This window comes from Typopeltis vanoorti, chromosome 9 (genome assembly GCF_054136105.1).
Source record: "Typopeltis vanoorti isolate ZY-2024b chromosome 9, IOZ_Tvanoo_1.0, whole genome shotgun sequence".
Lineage (NCBI taxonomy): Eukaryota > Metazoa > Arthropoda > Arachnida > Uropygi > Thelyphonidae > Typopeltis > Typopeltis vanoorti.
Genome location: NC_143557.1, coordinates 43,761,879 through 43,784,596, shown reverse-complemented (window position 1 = coordinate 43,784,596; position 22,718 = coordinate 43,761,879). Strand labels below are relative to the sequence as shown.

General features: G+C 34.5%; 1 protein-coding gene across 1 annotated transcript in view; it reads right to left on the bottom strand.

Annotated features, from left to right (window-relative positions):
* nonC (serine/threonine-protein kinase Smg1) overlaps nucleotides 1-22,718 on the bottom strand; it is a 1,124,353-nt gene that overhangs the window by 560,800 nt on the left and 540,835 nt on the right. The window contains exon 37 of the mRNA XM_090398044.1: nucleotides 2,370-2,481. Within this exon, the coding sequence (XP_090254170.1) occupies nucleotides 2,370-2,481 (112 nt within the window). The remainder of the gene's footprint in view (nucleotides 1-2,369; nucleotides 2,482-22,718) is intronic.

Sequence of the window (22,718 nt, the reverse complement as noted above, 5' to 3'; positions counted from 1 at the left end):
TTATAGACCATCTTCAGTGGCAAGAAACAGTTGATACAAGGTAAAATGCAAACAATGAATTTATTTGAAATAGAATGAGCTGTGTGATGTTATATTTCCAGTAGTATTATGTTCTAACTGAAGAAAAGATTAATCACAACAGTATTAAAAAAAAAAAGAAAATCTGATTATTCTAATCAGATTTTCCCATATTTTTGATAATGATAGGCAGTCATTCCGATTCAAGTTCGGGCAGTGAAGCAAGGCTTCAGCATTCTTTTTAAATAAATGTTCAAATTTGTGCGATGTAGTAGGTGTATTTCAGAACAAAGAATGGCATGGTCTGTGTCTATTCCGTGTTGAGCCAATCCAGTTTGTCCAAAGGCAGTCACAAGGAACTTGGTATACACCTGGGAGAGATGTCAGAGAGCATTTATCTTTTGAAGAGGAGAAATAAATTGAGAGTTTATGGACAGTTATAAAAGTAGCTACTAAATCATATTTCTTCAGAAATCTGGAAAGTGATCCTGAAATGTATGGGGGTGGGACTCAACGTACTGTTTCCTTGTTGAGGTTAGGTTTGTAGGAGTCAAACAGATCATACAGATCAAATGGAACATAATGTTACTGAAAAAAAGCTCATTCTATTTCAAATAAATCCATTGCTTGCATTCTACCTTGTATCAACTTTTTTTTGACACTGAAGATGATCTGTAATTTTCCGACTGAAATATATGGTCTTATAATAAATTATTACCTTTACCTTGTGTTCACAAGTAAATAATTCATAAAAGAAGAGGAATGGAGGTTTGTCATCAGCAAAACTATGAACAGGATTGGACATTAGTGCATGTGAAAGTGCAATGAGCTTGGAGTACTTGGCATTCTCCAGCACTCATTGAAAAATCAGATAAGAGGGTATCAATCCACTGTAATATGCAACAAATGACCAGAGAGGATAGCTTAGTAAAAAAGGCCATTACAGTGCCCATACAAGTCTCATCAAATCTTTTCATAGCATGTGTCCAAAGTTGGTAAGGTTAGTGAAGAGGTCTATTATAAAATGAGAACAGTAGACTCTAAACTGGTGATTAGTAATCAAATGATATGTCTGTAGGTAGTGAAGAAACTGGTTGTTGATGACCTCCATCATGTTCAAAAGTACTGAGGTGAGGATAATGGTAAGAATGTAATGGCTGACATCTCCCTTTTTAGGAAAAAGATGGATAAAATCTAGCTTCCATACTGCTAGACAGAAAACAGATGAGTATGACAGCTCTTATAAGCAATACAGGATAGGTGTTAATTTGGAGCATAAGATCTTAGTATAACTGGAAAGAAATTATCAGGGTCAAAGGACTTATTAGTATTAAGGCTATTAAATATTTTTCTGATGTCTTTTTAATAAAACAGAAGAAACTGTTTTGTTCAACAGCCTTTGACAAGAGAAGAGAATGATCATCTCCATGTCATTGACAGGCAAGTTTAATACAATCTCTACTTTGTGTGAGAAGCTGAAGTTTTCAACTTGAGCTGAGCATATGCTGTGATTTTGGAATGAATTGCTTTCACACATATATGTTGAAGAACAAAAGAGTTGAGGGTTTTAAGTAGAATGGGTAATAAATGCACTCAAGTCCAGCAAGAATAATTTCAGTTATCAGATCAGAAAAATCAGGATCAGGATAATGGAAGCAATAATCAGAACATGAAAAAGAGGCCTAGAAATCCTGAAGGTCAACCAAATGAAACTAATTTAGTGCCCTGGGATGTGAGGCAGAGAATGGCTGGGAGGAGGACAATCTGTAGAAAAAAAAGAACCATAAAAAAGATCATGGGGGTACCAAGAGGAGAGCTAATGTCAACATTGTATTTGGAGGAAGAACTGGTTACAAAAAGGTCCAGGGTTTTGGGAGAATGATGAAGATTATCCGGAATTACCTTTGTCGCAAGTCAGATGAAATTTCACATGAAATCTCCCAGGAAGATTATATCAGACAATATGATCACTTTTCACATATATCAGTAATGATCAGAATTAGGAGAGTGATAAAGGCAACAAAATTATGCACACAAATCTTGAGCTGAAGAAAATCGTATAAAGAGGATTCCAGTTCTGATAACTTCCAGACACTATCTAACAGAGCAGGAGTACAAGAGCAGTCAAATGTCCACAGTCCATAGCTGATCTGTGAACACCACTTCACTGCCCCATAATATGCTTTGTTATAATATAGACAAAAGGATATATAATTCTTTATATAATCTAGCAATATAATTGTATTCTTTTCATGATTTTTTTAAAGCAGCATTAAATCATTTTGTCCTATTATAGTATGACTGCTGCAGAAATATAATATAATAAATACATGGGAATAATGAAAACATACTGGTTTCATGAAAACAATATGCTTCTCTTTAATGATACTGCTTTTTTCTTCCTTAGTCAAAGAACTACTATTCTGTACTTTCTTGATCTCCTCCTCTAATGTCACGATCCTCCTAAAATGAAATTAATGATTATATTAAATCATTGTGTCAAATTTTCTTAAAAATAAATAAAGTGTGGAAGATTATACTAAAATAAAAATTTATTTGCCTTCAAGAAGAGCATATATATATATATATATATATGTGTGTATGAAAAAATTTCTTTGAATGACTATAATACCGAGAATAAAAAGAATAAAGTTTAATGCTGAGATAAAACTAGTTTCGTTGAACAAAATTCAACTTCTTCAGGTGTCAAAGACAAAGAATTATGTAAAATAACAGAGACATAATAAAATTACATCAACAGAACTAATATAAAAGACCAAAGTACAGTTTAAAACAGGAATGTGTACTGGAATTCCAATTAAAGTTGACTACATGCGAGAGTTGTCACAAGAGCGGCAGTATTGGACAGTGCCAATGTGTGCATCAGAAAGATTGTAGCTAAGGCTGTTGTTTATATGGGATGAATCAAGCGATATTTCTTTAGATTCGACTATCTTCCTTTCGAGCTCATCATAACACCAATGAATATTAGAAGTTTGCGGCCAGTCTATGAGGTGTTGAAGGCCTTCATCCGAATTAACAGAGAATAGAACTTGGCTTGAGAGAGAGCTCTGGCCCTGGTCCTCTTGTAAGAAATGTCTCTTCTGTGTTCCTCAATACATAAAAGGATAGATTTAGTCGTCTGACCGTAATATGGTTTGCCACATTCACACAAGATCTTGTAGGAATCTTGTAGTGGTGCTTTTAAAATTAATTTATTTTTTTGCATTTTATTTTGTGTACCACAGTTAATGTACTGAACATGTCTTTGATACTCAGGCAAAAATTTTACATCTATTACGTTTACTTCCACATAAATATGAGTTTCTATCTTTAATTTCTACAAACTGACTATGCTATTGCTGATAGTGATATCTTCGTGATTTCAGAATTCAAGTTAATACATAGATTTTAAACTGGAAACGATCACCGTTTAAAATTATTTTAATAATTTAAATTTAAAATAGGATTGAAAATAACAATATGGAAGAAACTTTTAAAAAGAATTAGAGTTAAACAGTGCTTTTATAGGTAATCTGAAGACTCAACTATACAAACATTATTCAAGAAAAAATGAAAGATTTTGAAAACAACATCCCAACCCATGAAATCTCAGTGGCAAACTCTGAATAAAACATTGGGGAGAAAAATAAGGACACCATGGTGGGCACAAGAAGTGAAAGAAGGAGTACTGCAAAAAGAAGAAAGCATACCAAAAGTTCCAAACAAATATCTCAACAGATGCTCTAAAAGAATACAGTCATAACCTGGTCACACAACATTAGGTTGTATAACTTTTATCTATGTTTGCAACTACTATTGTTAGAGCAAGTTTGGCATATAGCCTATCACAGTGTTCAATACATCATCATCATCACTAATTTTAATCACTTTAACCTTAGTATTTAATGCGATAAATTTATGCCAGCAAGCCGTTGTATAGCAAGTTACTTGTAGATGCATGTAATAGTTTAATAACATTTTTAAGTAGTCACATATGTACTTAAAAATATTGGATAAGGAATCAAACAAAGGCAGTGGCTATTGCATTAGCAATAAAATAATAAACAAATGGTGATAAAAAGTAAGATACATCAGACTGCCCAAAATGTAAGAAGCATTAAGATGCATTCATCCAGCAGTGGATTGAAGAAAGCCAATGATGTGTACTTAAATGACACAAATAAAGCATTTATTTACATCAGATATGCAAACAAAAGTTATTCAAACAGCTCAGGTTAAGGTAACATGCCAAACAGTATGGTCATCAATACACAATTAAAAGTTTTTCAGTTTTGGCAATAAGACTATTTACTTCACTAATAACTTTCATCTTTGTTTGCAACAACTGTTGTCATAGCAAGTTTAGCATGTAGCCTATCACAGTATTCAATACATCATCGTCACTAAATTTAATAATTTTAACCTTAATATTTAATGCAATAGGTTTATAATTGTCCTCTTTCCAATGGAAGCAACAGCACCCTTACTGTCAATTTTATCTTCCATTATTAACAATGAGAAAATAAAATAAGTTATAAACAGTTTATCGTTCACAGCGAAACACCAAAATACAGAGAGATGCAGCAAGCAATAATGTAGTAAACAAACTTTGTCTATGAAAGCTGTGCATCATTTGATTCACAGGAACATCGTGTCGCAAAAAGCATTGCCTGAGCAAATGAAGTGTTCTATAAATGAGCACTGGATGAGCGAATTGTCATAAACTGAAGCACCATAATGCATGGAAAGACTGTATAGAGGAAATGTAAGTGATGTCTAAACACACCTCAGTAAGAATATAGAAGATAAATATCAGGACAGTGGCAAAATGTTCTGGAGGATACTGAAAAAGCTTAAAAGTAAAAAGCTTAATACTCTAAAAGGAATCAAAGATGACATGAAAACTGAAGATAAGGATATTCCGATATGTAGAATAATTACTTTTAAAGATTATTAAACAAAACAAGCAGGGACAGAACAGTACTAGAAAATATTCAGGAGGAAGGCAAACAGGAGTACATATCAATACAGTACCCTCCCATATCCACAGGGGATATGTTCCAAAACACCATGCAGATACCTGAAACTGAGGATAGTAGTGAACCCTATATATACTATGTTTTTTCCTATACATACATCCCTATGATAAAGTTTAATTTATAAATTAGACACAGTAAGAAATATGTAACAATAACTAATAATAAAACAGAAAAATTATAACATACGGTAATAAAAGTTATCTGAATGTGAATGGAATCTTAGCAACCTCAGCATATGTTTTTTTGATTTTTATTATTATTATTTATTTATTATTTTATGAAGTTGAAAACTTTCATCTTTTTCACTTAAAAGGAAGCACTGCACTTCTCTTTAGCATATCCAAAATGACAGAATCACTACTCTTGCACTTTAGGGAGGGACATTATTAAGAAAAATAAGTGTTACTCAATCTTAAGCACTGATACTGCAACAGTCAATCTGGTAACCGAGAACTACTCAGAACAGCATGCAATTTAAAACTTATGAATTGTCTATTACTAAAAGGAAGAGTCATATGGCTTCATTTTGGTGATGTAAAGTTACATAAGCAAAGTGGATATTAGATCCAACATTATTTCAAAGCCGAATGTTTGTAGAAACTATGAAAGTTTCGTAAGCTGACCTGAGAGTTTACGAGAATACAATCCTTGGCATCCGTGAGATATGTTAGCTTGCACTACTTGACTTAAATAGCTGAGGCAACTGGAGGATGCCAAGGATTGTATTCTCGTAAACTCTCAGGTCGACTTACGAAACTTTCATAGTTTCTACAAACGTTCAGCTTTAAAATAATGTTGGATCTAATATCCACTTTGCCAATATAATTATAAATTGTTTATTTCTGGAATTTTCCATATTCTCGAAATGGGGTTGACTGTCGATAGCGAACCCGCAGGTAAGGGGGAGAAGGGTATGGAAAGGTAAAATGAGCCAATGATAATCGAACCAGAAATGCTCGAATATGAAGGAAAGGTTCTGTAATAGTTACACTGCATAATTTAGAAGGCTTGGCTAGATGGGAGAATTCCAGATAATTGCAGTAGAGCTCTCGTCGTTCCCATCTATAAATGTGAAAATTGCAGAGACAAATTCAATACTAAGTGTTCCAAGTTGGGGTGTTTAAGAATCAAAGCTGTATAACTGAGAGGAGACCTCCACATAGCCTTTAAAGGAATGCGAAGAACCGACCAGGGCTTCTGACCAAATGTCCAATACTCACCTTCTCGTGGTGAACTCTGTTGGGTATCTCCCTGGAAACTGAACGGGTGTTTAGTATCCAGGGAGATACCCAACGAATGGACTGGCAATTTGTGATTTAGCAGACCAAATTGTATACTTATTGGCTTAAGCCAATATAAAAAATGATGGTACAACATGACAAAATTTCATGCCGGCTGTGGCATCATCTGGTTAAACAAGGCCCACGTTGTTTTCGCCAGGGAACAAGGGTGAACAGTGAAAAGTCAGCTACTGGAACGAATCTGAAATGAAACATCACCAGAGTTAAAGATCTGTACTATCAACATAAGAAGCCTGAATGGCAAAGATATGGAGCTAGCTGAGGAATTAAATAAGTACCAGATCGACATAATAGGAGGTCATTGAAACAAAAAAGACAAAATCTGGTGAGATCTTTCTGAGCAATAAATACAAAATGTTCTATTCAGGCAATGATAATCAAGAAAAAGAAGGAGTAGCCATAGTATTCAACATTAAATATGAGGCTAATCTTAAATGGCAGGCAGTCTCAAGTAGAGTGATGTGGGCAAATATGAGAATGGGGAACTGGACAATGAGACTTATCTGTGCCTATGGTCCCACAGAAGGTTCTACAAAGGTAGAAGTGGAGGAATTTTTTGATGCTTTAGAAAAAGCAACTCACACAATGAAAAAGGAAAAGTTGGTCCTTATTGGGGATCTAAATAGCAGAGCAGAATATGATGTCAAAAATAGAAAAATATTTTGGGAAAATTTGGAGAAAAGAGCAAAGCTAATAATAATGGCAAATACCTGTTGGATTTCTGCTCAGGACATGGACTGGTTATTACTAACACCATGTTCCAACATAAAAATGTGCACAAATTCACATGGATAGAGGAGGCAAGGAATAAGAAAGTCTCATTGACTATGTTATTGTTGATAGTGATGTTTTCTCCCTGGTGCAGTACACCAGAGTGTACAGAGGATTTCAAATTGGAAGTGATCACTATTTAGTCTTAAGCAGGATAAAATTACATTTCATATTGAAAAGAATGATATGTAAGAAAGTTTTAAAGCGAAAAAAGTTCACCAGCTCTAAGATGTGAACTACAGACATAAACATTATTCAAGAAAAAATGAAAGAGTCTGAGAACAAGAAATAGAAAAATCAGAACTCCATTGTGGACACAGGAAGTTAGAGAGGCAGTGAAGGAAAAGAAGAAAGCATATTAAAAGTTCTGGCAAATAAGTCAGCTTGTGCTCTGAGAGAATACAGAGACAAATGTAAGAAAGCTAAACAATGTAAAACTAGCTAAACAAAAGTCATGGGAGGACTTGGGCAAGAACATAGAAAATAAATATCAAGAAGGTGGTAAGATATTCTGGAGGTTGTTGAAGAAGCTTAGAAATGGAGGAAAGAGTGCTGTAAAAGGAATTAGAGATGATAAAGGTGACATGAAAACTGGAGAAAAAGAAGTATGGAGTAATTACTTTGTAAAATTGCTAAATGAAACAAGCAGTGATAGCACAGCAGTAAAAAAACACTCTACAGGCATACAGTCATGAATACATATCCATACGTGAAGTAGAAAAAGCTATCAAAGGCTTGAAATGTGGAAAGGCAGCAGGAGTAGATGATATTCGACTAGAAATGCTGAAGTATGGTGGTATAAAAATCTTACAGTGGCTGCATTGCAGGGTTCAGAAGGCCCGGATAGAGGAACGAATTCCTGATGATTGGAGTAGAGCTCTAATAGTACCCATATATAAAAAGGGAAATAAAACTGAATGTGAGAATTACAGAGGCATTTCCCTACTGAGTGTTCCTGGCAACATCTATGCAAGTATACTTCAGAAACAGTTGAGAAGAATTGTGGAAGAAAAGCTTGGTGAAGAACAAGCTGGATTCAGGCCAAATAAAGGCCGTCAGGATCAGATCTTCACTTTACGACACATGGTTGAGAAAGCATGGGAATATAACAAAGATCTGTATTTAAGTTTTATCGATCTGGAAAAGACATATGACAAGGTGCAAAGAGAGAAGCTATTCAATTCGCTACAGTTATATGGTGGCAATACTTAGTCTTTATTTGAGTTGCAAGTCAGCATTAGAATTGAAGGAAGTACAGGAAAATTGTTTAATGTTAAATCTGGTGTGAGACAAGGATGTACATTATCCCCTCTGTCATTCATTATCTATATGGATCACATTATGAAGAAAAGTGGTATTAAACATGATATCAGAATTGGAGATGTTAATGTCAGCTCTTTGCTTTGTGTGGACGATGTTATACTTCGAAATAAATCCGCTACAAATTTGCAAGATTCCCTGAGTAAATTGAATAACTGTTGTAATAGATATGGTATGAAGGTCAGGAATAAAAAGACAAAGACAATGAAAATAGGTAAAATCGTTGAAAATTTCAACTGTGTTTTGAACATAGAACCTGTGGAACAAGTAAAACTTTTTAGCTACTTAGGCACGATTTTTAATGAAGATGGTAAATTAAATATTGAAATAAACAACAGAATCAACAAAGCTGGTATGGTAGGAAGTCATTTGAATAAATTCATATGGAATAAGAGAGAAATTAGTCGGAACACTAAGTTAGCTGTATACAAGACAGTGTTCAAACTAGTTTTAACTTATGGATCTGAGAGCTGGGTCAGAAGTAAAACACTTGACCAAAGACTAGAGACCGCAGATATGAGTCCTGAGAAAGATTAGAGGTGTGAACAGATGGCATCAATGGCAATATCATATTAAAAACGAGGATATTAGGAAAGAACTTGACATCGTCAGCAACCAGGAATGCATTAGCAGAGCTAATCTCAGTTGGTATGGTCACTTAAACAGAATGGGCAAGGAAAGATTAGCAAAACAAGTGTTCTCTGCCAGGTTGGCAGGAAAACGACCCAGATCAAAGTCAAGATATAGGTGGATTGATACGGTATTAAGTGCCTTAGGCGATAGAAATATAAGATCTGATAATGTTGAAGTCTTGACAAGTAACAGACTGATTTGGAGGAAAATTGTAGATAGGAAGTTAGTAATGATGTAATTTTTTTCATGTAGTACTATCATATCCTGTACACCCCTTGAGGGTACATGTCAGAAATCTGATGATGATGATGTGTTCCAAGTTAAGATTTATGCAAGCATACTTGAAAAGAGCTAAGAAAAATTGTCAAAGAGGAACTTGGAGAAGAACAAGCTGGGTTCAGGCCAAATAGAGGTTGCTGGATCAGATTTTCACTTTACAACAAATAGATAAGAAATCATGGAAACATGATAAGGATCTATATTTAAATTTTTGCAAAAGTGGAAAAGGCACGACAAGACTCTCCAGAAAAAAGCTTTTCAAAATTCGATAATTATATGGGATAAATGGAACATTATACAGAGCAATGCATGTATAATTTATATTAAGTTGTAAGTTAACAGTCTGAATTGAAGGAAATACAGGAAGATGGTTTAATGTAAAATTACGTTATGAAAAATGTGGCAAGAAATCAGCTATTACAATCAGAGATATTGAACTTAGGTCTTTGCATTATGCAGATAATGACGAACTTCTAAACCCATCCAGTGCAAATCTCCAGGATTCTATAACTAACAGGGAATAATAGCAGTAACAAATTTAGCATGAAAATTAGCTCCAGAACTATGAAAATAGGCAAGAACACAGAAAACATTCTCAATGGATAACCTACAGAGGCTTATTTTAGCTCAGTTTTTTTTTTTATTATTAAAAATGGCAAATTAAAAATGGAAATTAATAAAAGAATAGGCAAGGAACGAATAAGGTGCCAAAAGGGCCTCAGGATAGCCAGACAAAAGAAGTGGAAGAGTAAAGATAGATATACCAAGCCAAAATGATCAAGAAAGGATGATACTGTAATATACAAAACATAAATGTGCTAGATAGATGGAAAGAATATTATGAGAAATTAATAAATTAGGTAAATAAGATTTGAGTTCTTGTTTTAAGAGAAACTTGTCCCATAGTTCTATACAATATATATACATGAAAAAACAAAGATCATTTACTAAATATAGTGCCATATATTTCAGTCTGAAATTAACAGACCATCAAAAGTGGCTAAAAAAATAGTTGTTACAAGGTAGAATGGAATAACTAATTTATTCAAAATAGAATGAGCTGTGTGATGTTAAATCGCTGATAGTGCTATGCTTTAACTAAAGAAAATGTTTTTCATAACAGTGTAACTACACACACACACACACACACACACACACACACACACACACACACACACACACACACACACACAGAGAGAGAGAGAGACATGAGCGAGGTTGGTCTGAAAAGTTCTCGGCCTAACAATGAAAAAAGGAATTTGCATTTTCAAAATTATTTTTGTTTTTCAACATAATCTCCTTTAATACCAATAAGCAATGCTCCAGTGCCATTCTCCTATACCTGAAGTGGTTCTCAGTAAGATCTGCAAAATACCACTTGACAGTTGCAATCACCTCTTGATTCGAAGAAAAATGCTGACCAGCGAGGGAGATTATTAGTTTTGAGAAAAGATAGAAGTCAGAGGGAGTCAAATCTGGGGAATAACGTGGATGTTCCAACAATTCATAGTGCAGATCCGTTAATTTTCCCAATGCCAAAACACGTTTGTGTGCAGGTGCATTGGCCTGATGAAGGATGATTTTTTCTTCTGCAAACAGGGTCTTTTCTCAAAATTTTTTGCTTCTAATCTGGTTAAAATATCGGAATATTCCCCGGTTATTGTTTTACCCTTTTCAAGATAATTAATAAACTAAATGCCATTAGCATCCCATGACCTTCCCTGCTGATGGAACCGACTTTGTCTTCTTTGGTGCTGAACAACTGGCTTCTATCCACTGTTTTGACTGCTGTTTGGATTCTGGTGAGTAATGGTGAATCCAAATCTCATCCATATTAATAAATCGACAAACAAAATCAGTTGTATTCTTGTTAAAATGCAACTTGCCCTGTTCAGAAATTTTCAGGCGAGTGCGTTTTTGATCTGCTGTGAGCAAGCACAGCACCCATCTTGTGCAAAGCTTTTACATTTGCAATTTTTCGTGCAAAATATATCCTAAGTTCTTTAGAAATGCCTATAGTCTCAGCAATTCACACACTTTGACTCGCCAGTCATCCAATACCATATCTTGCACTTGATAAAGGATTTCTGGTGTTGTTACACTTTTTGTAGGTCCTTCACGTGGATCATCTTCAAGGCTGGTACGGTCACGTTTAAACTCGGCAGCCCATTTCTTAATCGTGGAAAATGAAGGAGAAGAGTGCCCATAAACTTTCATGAACTTCGAATGAATTGCTTTTGGCGTTAGATCTTCTTTTACAAAGAATTTTATAATCGCACGATACTCAATTTTATCCTTTTTGATTGGATTTTAACGGTATAGAACACATAAGCCTTTCCACATGGTTAATTTTATCCATTTCAAGGGATACAGACAAAACGTTTGCTTCAGACAGCTGTATAACACAAACTACTTGATAGAACGACTTGCAATTTCACATGGATGCTTATGACAGTACCAACTTAGAAAAAAAAAAAAAAAAAAATTGTGCCGATAGTGTTGCCATCTATGGCTGAGGTCGAGAACCTTTCGGACTACACTCGTATATGCAATTTATTTTTACACTGTTATGAATAACCATTAAGCTTATAAAAAGTTATTCATAACAGTGTAACTATGTGTGTGTGTGTGTGTGCAATTTATTTTTACAATGTTATGATTAACCTTTTCTTCAGTTAAAGCATGGTGCTATTTGCAATTGAACATCATGCAGCTCATTCAATTTCGAATAAATCAATTGTTTGCATTCTACCTTGTAACTGTATTTTAAGTCACTGGTGATGGACTTTTAATTTCAGACTAAAATATAAGGCAATATATTTAATAAATAATATGTTTACCTTCTGTTTTTGTATATATACTGTGCATGAAGTAAATTGGAGTTTACAAAAGGATGAAGGAGATCCAGTAATAGGGCTAATTCCTAACATAACAAAAATGGAAGTGCAAGAAGCATTGAGGAGGGAAAAAAAAAAAAAAAAAAAAAAAGTGTGTGTGTGGGGGGGGGGGGGGGGGGTTGGACCTATTAATATCCCAGTAGAAGTATGGAAATGTATAGGTGAATTAGGTGTAACTCTATTAATGGATGCCCTGAAAAGAATTAGTGAAACAGAAAATGCTGGAGGAATGGAGAGAGTATACCAGTTCCAATATACGAGGGTGGTTTGAAAAGTTCTCAGCGACCATAGATGACAACACTATCGGCACGATTTTTTTTTTTAATAAGTTGGTACATCTGTTTCTCTGAAGAGTGCTTGGAGCACTTTAACAAGAAATAAAACTGATTCTGTGCATTGATTTATTACTATGGATGAGACTTGGATTCACCATTACACACCAGAATCCAAACAGCAGTCAAAACAGTGGACAGAAGCCAGTTGTTCAGCACCAAAGAAGACAAAGTCAGAACTATCAGTAGGAAAGGTCATGGCACCAGTGTTTTGGGATGCTAAAGCATTTTGTTTATTAATTATCTTGAAAAGGGTAAACGGGGAATATTATTCTGATCTTATAACCAAGACTAGATGAAAATATTGGTGAGAAAAGACCCGGTTTGCAGAATAAAAAAAACATCTTTCATCGGGATGATGCACCTGCCTACAAAGGTGTTTTGGCATTAGGAAAATTAAGGGATCTGCACTATGAATTGCTGGAACATCCACCCTATTCCCCAGATTTGGCTCCATCTGACTTCTATCTCTTTCCAAAACTAAAACTCTTCCTTTCTGGTTAGCGTTTTTCTTTGAATCAAGAGGTGATTGCAGCTGTAGAGGAATATTATGCAGATCATCCTGAGAACCACTATGGGAATGGGATAATGGCACTGGAGCATCGCTGGAATAAATGTATTAGTGTTAAGGGAGATTATGGTGAAAAATAAGAATAATTTTGAAATTATAAATTCGTTTTTTTTTTTCATTGTTAGGCCAAGAACTTTTCAGACTACCCTCATATAAGAAGAAATATACTATCTAGTCCTTTAGTAACGACTGATGAATTAAACTCATGAGTTACACTAAAATATATGGGAAAGGGTAAATGCAAAGAGACTGTAAGACTTGGTGTCAATTAGCGAAGAGCAATTTGAGTTTATGCCTGGATGGGGAACAACTGATGCCATCTTTGCTCTCAGACAGCTCACAGAAAGGTACCAAACAAGTAAAATGGCAGAGACCTTTGATAGAGTCATATGAAAAGAGATATCTGAAGTATGAAGGAAAAAATGATCCCAGAAAATAACGTATATTTTGTATAAGACATGTATGATGGTAAAAAAAGAAGGGCGAGATATGTGTAGTGTGCGTGTGTGTGTGGGGGGGTCATTGAAGATCAATTTTGAGCATTTTTTTATTTTTAATGCTCTTGGATGTGCTGGCAGAGACAGTAAGAAATGAATTACTCTGGATGATGATGTCTGCTAATGGCAATGGAAGAAAGCTTTCGAAGATAGTGGCTTGAGGTTCAGTAGAAATTAGACATGTCTTGTAGTGAAGCAGCAGGGAGTATTATATTATAGGGCACAAACATACCACAACTTTCTAAGTTTGCATATCTAGGATCATAGTCCAAAGTGATACCTGGACTCCAAATTCAACAAAAGGATCCAATCAGGGTGGATCCTGAAAGAAGCTTTCATGTGATACAAAAGTGTTTAACAAAATAAACGGAAAGATGTAGTAAGACCAGTAATGATGTATGGTGGTGAGACCTGACAGATGACCAAGAGATGGGAAAAGAGAATGGATATAGCTGAAATGAAAATGCTGAGACTTTAAAGTGGTATCAAAAGATTAAACAAGATCAAAAACTCACTTATCTCAGGACAATAAAGGCAACCTAAGTATGGGGAAATATTAGAGAATCGAGGCTGAGGTGGTTTGGTCGTGTTATGAGGCAAGATAAAAGCTATGTGGAAAGGCAAGTGCTGGACATGAAGCAACCAGGAAAGGGGAGACTAAACAACAATGGATGGACATACTTGAGAGAGGACCTACAAGAGCTCGGAAAACAGGAGAACATGGCCTTAAGCAGAACTGAATACAGGTGGCTGAACTACTGCAGCAACCCCATTTAAGTGGGAATGAAGTAAAAGAAGAAGAAAACAGAATAAGCAAAGCTGACGTGGTATGGAGCCAGTTGAATAACTTTATATGGAATAAGAGAGATATCAGATAACATGATAAAATAGCAGTATACAAGATGGTGTTCAAGCTACTTTTAAGTTAGGGATTTGAGAGTTGGGTTATAAATGAAGTTATAAATTTCAATTAGCTTAAATCTGTACCTGATGGTACAGATTTAAGCTTCTTCCCAAACATGTCATAATCACCTACCTTGTAGATTCACAAATACCCCCCACCCTTCTTGATAGAATATTCCTTATGTTCTACAATCTCCCAAGTCATGACTGCATGGTAATTTTCACCAAATTGGAGGCAATGTTATGGATAGCTCTTCTGATCATGTGATCAGGTCCAATACTCTCATTAGTCCCTTTCCATTATATGCTGCTTCAAGTAATTATCTCTCAGTAAGTGTATAAATTCCATTTTCTTCCCACCAAATTAACTTTCTTCCTTTTAGTCTATACTCCAAAGTTGAAGTCCTCCATAATAATCACTCAACCTGTACTCATTGTACTAATTTGCTAATGCATGTCCTCCATATCACCTGTGAAATTCCCTGGCCAATAGCAACAACCACTGTATATTTTGTCTTACTGGCATTGATCTCACACCAGACTGCTTCAAATGAACAGCCATCCTTCCACTTATCTCATATTCTCTTTGGCTGCAATTCATTTGCTATCATCAGCAGCACCCCCTCCTCCATCCTATCTTCTCTACATTCTCTGAAAATACTAAACCCTTCACATTCGATCCCTGTAAGTACATCATCTGCTGTTAGCCAAGTCTCACTAATGCCAATAATCTTTGGTGAGGTTGAACTAACCAATGCCAAAAATCCCTCCCTCTTGTTCCTGATACTTCTGGCATCAGTATATAGAAACTGCAGTATCCTTTTAGGCCCCCCACCTACCTTTACTTTCTGAATTGACTACCCTACTGAATATTTTTGCTTGAGAGACTAGATTCCTCACTTAGTCATTCTCACTTGCTTCCACCCTAATTGCTTAAGTTTCCCTCAATTTGTGCTTCAGCAAACTCAGTGAACAAAGCTTGCTATCTAGACACCTAACACCAAAACCAGTTAGATGCAGTCCATCAGCAACATACAAATCCTTCATTCCATTAAACACAGACCACAGATCCATAAAACCTACGTCATTCCTTCTGCACAATATATATATATAGACTCATTGGCTATCAATGCCCTCCTCCTCAGTTTGCCTCTATTATAGCATGGTAGGAGACTTACAATCTTCACCTTCTCACTCTTCAGCGTTGCCTCTTCTAACATCTCCTTTACATCCTCATAGAATACTTCACGTCTCTCAAATCATATGTACCGACATGAGAACGAAGAATGAGATTTCATTCTTCGTTCTCATGTCGTTTCAAACGTTTCAAAACATTTCATGGCATCTGTCAAAGGTGGCTGGGATAATAAAGAACATTCCCTTTTTGAACAGTAGTGGAGGAATATTATATTGATAATTGTTTAAATAGAGAAGAAGTTTGTCAGTGGCATATAAATTGCATTTTAATGTTTTTTGCCATAACATCAGAAATAATTAAAAGTGAGGAACTGAATAGCAATTTCATGGTAACTAATTGTCACATGATTACAAATGTATTGAACATGAATATTTGAAAGAAGTTTTCAACAACAACTGGAGAAATGCCATCAGATCTAACAAATTTTTTGGTAATCAATTTACACACAATTCTTCTGATACATTACTTATGAAAATTCAAAGGGGACATCAAATTTTGAATATATAGAACATGGAAGGAAGAATAGAAGGAGGACTAAGATCACTAATGCATGATTTACTATGTATCATTTGTATTAGTATTTACTATGTAAAATTATTATGACCTTTAGCATAAATCAAAAGAAAAATTAAGATTTCAAATGAAGCCACTTGAAATATGTTTGATTCTTTTCTTGTACAATATGGCACAATTTTATACCACACTACCAAGATGTCCCCACTGCTCCATATTGATAAGAATTGTTTCAATAATGTATCTTCTTCTTACGTTTCATGAACCCTTAAGGTTCTTACTTGCAAGCACCACATTTCTTCATTTTTTTTCTATCTTTAGCTTTAGCCAACTCCTTTCGGTTTTGCAAGTTCAGCTCTTTGATGTCTACTTCAATGTTATCAATTTGTGCAAAAAAAAAATAATTTCATTAAGTGCCTTTGTTTTAATACAGTAGTTTTTCCTTTGATTTCCATTTTCTTTGTGCCCCCAAGGGGGGGGGGGGGGGTATATGTAATCCTCCATATTTTGGAGGATTATGTACGTATAAAGTACACACAGTTCTTTATTTGTTCACCTTCTCCATTCATTTGTCATAGGATCTTTGGTTGGGCCAAATATTTTCTTAAGATTTTGTTTTCAAAGCTTTGTAATAGATCTTCAACAGCTTTTGTTATATTCCATGTCTCCACTATATAATACAACTGGTCTAATTAGCATTCTGTAGATATTTATTTTAGATTCGATGACAAATTTCTAGATGAGAAGAGATGGTGAAGTGAAACATATGATTTATTACTTGCTTAGAATCTCATCTTTATTTCTCTTTGGATCTTATTATCTTTAATCATTATAGGGCCTAGATATTTAAATGGTATGGAGTTTTTCAATATCATGTCAGCAAAATGAATAGCTGATGGCTTATTGAGATCATTATGTCTATATAACAGTAAATCTTAACCTGTGGGGTGCCCCCCAAGGGGGCAATAATATGTAAGGGGGTGCAAAGAAAGTGGAAATCAAAGGAAAAACTGAAAAACTACTTTACTGAAACAAAAGCATTCAATGAAACTATTTACTGACACAAAAACAAAATCCACCCTGAAAATAAAATATTTTCAAGGTGGATATAATAAAATAAAATAAAATGAAGCTTTTCATATGATGGTGATACATTGGAAATTGACACTCTTAGTCCTCTTTCTATATTTAACTGAGATCTATATTTTGTTTTTAAGGAAGCCACGCAGAGCACCCAATTTCACAAAGATAAGATGTTAGAAACGGCAAAAGTACACGAAAAGCTTTTGACTTTAGTGCAGAAATTCATCATCAACACCAGCCCAAAATTCAAACAGTGATTTAGATGCAAATTGTCTTCTGATTTCGTAGCTTGAGGTGAAGTCTATAAATTGTTCCTTTTCTTCAATTGAGACACCTTCAGGGGTAATTTGAAATGGGTTTCTAATCCACTTGTACATTGCCATTATGTTGTCATCGGATATAAAATAGTTTCTTAAATTCTTTGTCAACATTGTTAAATGATTTTCAATAGTTGCAAATAAAACTTTGATCTGTTGCTTTTCTCCCTCATAGGTTTTGATAAATTCATCCACATTTGCAAACATTTCTAATTTTTTTGCTTTACTTTTTTGTTCCATAACTCTAGTTTTTTACAAAAAGCATTCACTTTGTCACTCATCTCTGAGATGTGTATTTTTTCCTTAGAGTTGCAGGTTTAATATATTAAGTTTCTCGAATATGTCCAACAAGTAGCTCAATTTCATCACGAACAAGTGGTCTCAAACCTCTCTACTTCTTCATGATTTTCTTTTCCCAAGAAGACTGCTACTTTGTCTCTTAATTCGTAAACATTTTCCCCTGCAAAAACCATCTTCTTTTGCAGTAAAATAGTAACGCTGAATGTTCCGCTCCAGCGTTGTCTTTGCAAAGTTCACAAAAGTCTTGATTTTAAGGGTCCATTTTTATATAATTCACAGTGGTTATAACTGTTGTTAACACAATGTTTACACCAGGACTCATTTCCTTTGCAGTGCAGCAAGAGTTTCTCTATGAATCATGCAATGCGTCCAAATACATTGTGGGGAATTTTCCCTTCACAAGGGCTTGTAATCTTTTGAATCTTCTAGACATAACGTGAACACCATCAGAGCAAATTCAACTGATGATAATCCATCGCAAAATCGAATTAAGCAATTAAATGAAAATCCTCGTTGCTATCTGTTATCTCATCAAGCTGAATTGAGAATAACTGGTCAATAAGCTTCGACAAAAGTTGTTGCTGCATATCTTCACATATATCAACAATTTTTGCCAAGCAACAGTATCATTTGATAGAGGTATCAAAAGTGAAAGAGGTATGCACTAGAGTTGTTTAGTAAAACTTTCTCCAAGCATAGTAGTTTCCAAGATATGAGCTGGCAGAATTAGGTCTTCTCTGATAGTGTGGGGCTTTTTGCAACTGGCTATTTTATATGCAACTTTGTAAGAAACTAATAAAACTTTTTTAATGCTAGATTTTTGCTTTTCAAAACTTTTCAATTTGGCAGCAAAGACCTCTCGAGGTTTGTTGACATGCTCCTTATGAAGCGTTTCCAAATGTCTTTTAAGTTTATTCAGTTTCATGCCATCAGTCGCCAAAATTTTTGAACAAATAACACACAGTAGTCTTTCTTCATCATTTACTTCAGTCTTTCTGAAATTGAAATCTAAATATTCTTCTGCATACTTTCTTGATTTTACTTTCGGAGCGATGTTCTGTGAACCTGAATTTGTTGATGTCGATTCTCCACAGTCGTCAGATGTCCGCTTATGCCCAGTTAAAAATTTATCCATTTTTCTAAACTAGAAAAGATTGTTTTTATACCATGTAACACAGTCGTTGCGAATAAAAGTAAAATAATACCGACCATCTACTTCTCACTGTTGCAGAGTTACTGCCATCTTGACATATCAAGCTTTATTTATACCCACAGAAACATTTCCAGAACATTTGAGACTTCCTGTTAATAAATTGCAAATGTTTCTGAAAGGTCAATATGATTCAACGGTCTGTGCAGTGATGCCAGAACTATACAATTTTTGAAAGATTTGATGACGTATTTAAATATGTATGAATATATATATTCATAAAAATGTTAATTAATTTCTATTTTTTTTTTTTTTTTTGCTAACTTTTATGGGTTCTGTCAGTGTCTAAACACAAGAATTGCAAGGGGGAAGGTGGGGAGGGGCAGAAAAAACTAATATTAAAAAATGGGGCACACATGAAGGAAGGCTGAGAGTTTTAAATATTCTGTTTTATTTTGGTTAATATTTTCAAAGGACGTTTTAAGGTTTATAAAAGTTTCAATTATATCATCTGCACTTTCTCCTATGATATCAATATTTTCTGCATACCCTAGGAATAATGCAGAGCATGATATGGTACTTTTAGTTGTTTTTCATATAACTTTTTCCCAAACTATGTTGAATTATATAGGTGATATCGCATCTCCTTATTTTAAACCTGTGGAGATGTTGAATGGCTCTGAGAATATGTTGTGAGTGAGAACTCTACACTGATTTCCTGTATACTCATTTTAACCATGATTAATTTTTCTGGTATTCGAAATTCCTTTTGGAAATCAATGAAGATATTGTGATTATCTTTATTGTATTCCCAAGTTTTCTCTCGAATTTGTCTCAAGGTAAAAAGATGATCAATGGTTGAATGACATCTGAATGCTGCTTGATATTCTCCAAGAATATCTTCTGCATATGGAATGATTCTTTTTAGAATAATATGAGACAGGATTTTGTAACTAGTATTTAAAAATGAGATGCCTCTGTAGTTATCACATTTTATTTTATAGCCTTTTTTTGTGGATGGGGATTATTATTGATTCTTTCCAGTCTTCAGGCAGTTTTTCATTTTTCCATATGAGTTTAATTAGTGTGAACAGTTTGTTAGTAAATTCTTTTCTTCCATATTTAATTTTTTCAGATGCGATTTTATCAAATCCTGCAGTTATATTTTTAAGAGTTTTAATGCTTGTTTCTATTTCACTAAATGATGGCTCTTTGACTTCTGGCTCACAAGTAGTATAAATTCTGGGTAGGAATGTTGCTTTGGAATTTTGGCAGTTTAAGAAAGTGCCGAAGCCCTACTTCACAGACCAAATCTAGACCATAACGACATTCTTGCTATTCCTAAAGTATGGGAAATTGTCATACAAAATTGTGTAAAATAATTTTTATATATATTATCTTATTTTAATGTAATCTTTTTTCCCCCTCCAGATATATTTTAATTTAATTCTATAACAAGCTACCACGCGTATTGGGATTCCATTGTAATCATGCGACCTAACTGTATGATATTCCTAGTACTGTTTGAATTAACTGTACTGACGATGTCCTAAGATACTTGGGATGAAATATTTATTTATTAAAACTTATTGTGGTTATTACGTGTGTTTGTTTACTCATTAATAAGACACTGAGTAGCAGTATGAAGTGTTACTACAATCAAGAAGAAGAATGATGAACACTAGTTTGTGGTCTTAATGGCCTACAGGACAAATAACATTCAATAAGTTAGAAGGGGGCACTAATGAGGAAGAGATCATGAGTGTTTGGAGACCCTAACAATAATGATATCAAATTTCAGTATTACGAGTTTTCATAATGACTTCATTACCACTTTAAATTTCAAGTTGCTTCACTACCCACTTATTTGATATCTCAAATAAGTGGTGTAGCGAAGCAACTTGAAAAAAGGAGCAAGACCTGAAGCAAAAAAGAAGAAATATTTCTATGCTAGGTAAAAAAATGAATGAAAAATACAAAGAAATTCTTATCCCATCTGCAGTACTAAATAACTATAAGTTATTTAGCTGGGTGGGAGTCTCTCTCACACACACACACACACACACACACACACACACACACACACACAAAGAATTATGAAAACTGAGGTGAGCAGAAGTTGAAATATGAGCATCTTTTAGGAAAAGGGGTGTAGTTATGGAGATTGGGGATGACAAAGACCATCACTGAGAATGGAACTAAGAGCAGATATATAAGAATGAATTAGGAGTGAAGTGAATTAGGAGAATTTGAATGGTTTGAGTTTAAATGCATGTAATCTATTTTAATTTCATTCACTTATCACGACTGTTATTTTAAAAAGAAGCTGAAATCCGAAGGGATTTAGAATATACAATAGTGGCTACTTTACTAAGCCATACATATGGAGAAATGCATGCACTTTCTCTGTAAATCATGGCACTGCCCATTGCTACATCGACTACATATAATATGCCAGGCATAATAATGGTAGAAAGATTACTTGCTGGATGATCTCCAAGCCTTTAAAGCATAACATTTGTTAGTCCAGTATGATATATATTTCCGCAGAATAATCACTTTAAATCCAAATCCCCAACAGAGATATCAAAGAAATGCTGAGTGTTCTGTATCTGATGTAACTATGAAAATGTCACTCATATTACTAGAAGAAATGGGGGAAAAGTAAGACAGATCTGGTGTGCCTTGTACATAATAAAAAAGTGCTCTCAAAATTCCTTTCAAATAATAGAGAGCCCTCTTCAGAAGATGGCATCTATAGAGGAAACTGACCAAACTGTACTCCACATTTTAATAAACCTAGTTTTTGGGAGTGGGTGGAGTCCACATATACTGGGCTGCCTCCAACAAATAGGTGTGTGTAGGTTTTCTGTATACTCAAACACTAAAGATGCCTCATGGAAAAAATCCAAGTCATCCATAACCACCTTAAGGAACTGAAAAGAGTTTGGCATTGTTCAATAAAATTGAGTATTGTTCTTGTACTTGGAGTTCCAGATTATATCATCATCAACGTAGATGATGAAACAATGAGTTATATATAACTTCATTTTTTTTTTTAATTAATAGAATTGCGCATATTCTGTTAAAGTGCTGTCAATTCTCCAAAAATTGTGAATTATTTACTGTTTATGAATGGCATCTGAAGAAATAATCCCCATTCATTCAGGGACAAAGCCAAACTAGGCCAATCCAAAACAGTCAACCACACCTCACTCATTCTAAACCATAACTGAAACAGTCAATCATCTAAAGCATCTGTGTGTATAAGCATTTGTGGATAAGCATTTCCATGTTAGTCATCAAAACTATTTCTCCGTAAGATAAGAAACCAGGAGCAAAACATGCATGTGCTTATCAAGTAAAACTATATTTTGCATATGCACAGTTCTCCAATAGCTAATTGTAATAATAAACATTTACATTCTTTTTTCTAACTTCAGAAAATGATTTTTCCTATTGGAGTAAAATAAACAAAAGAAACTCTTTTATACATAATATTTTTTCCAAAATTTAAATTTAAATCCAATTTTAACTTTCTTCGAAACTAAGTTTCAAAGAATGTGGTACACAGATTAAACTTTCTGCTCCAT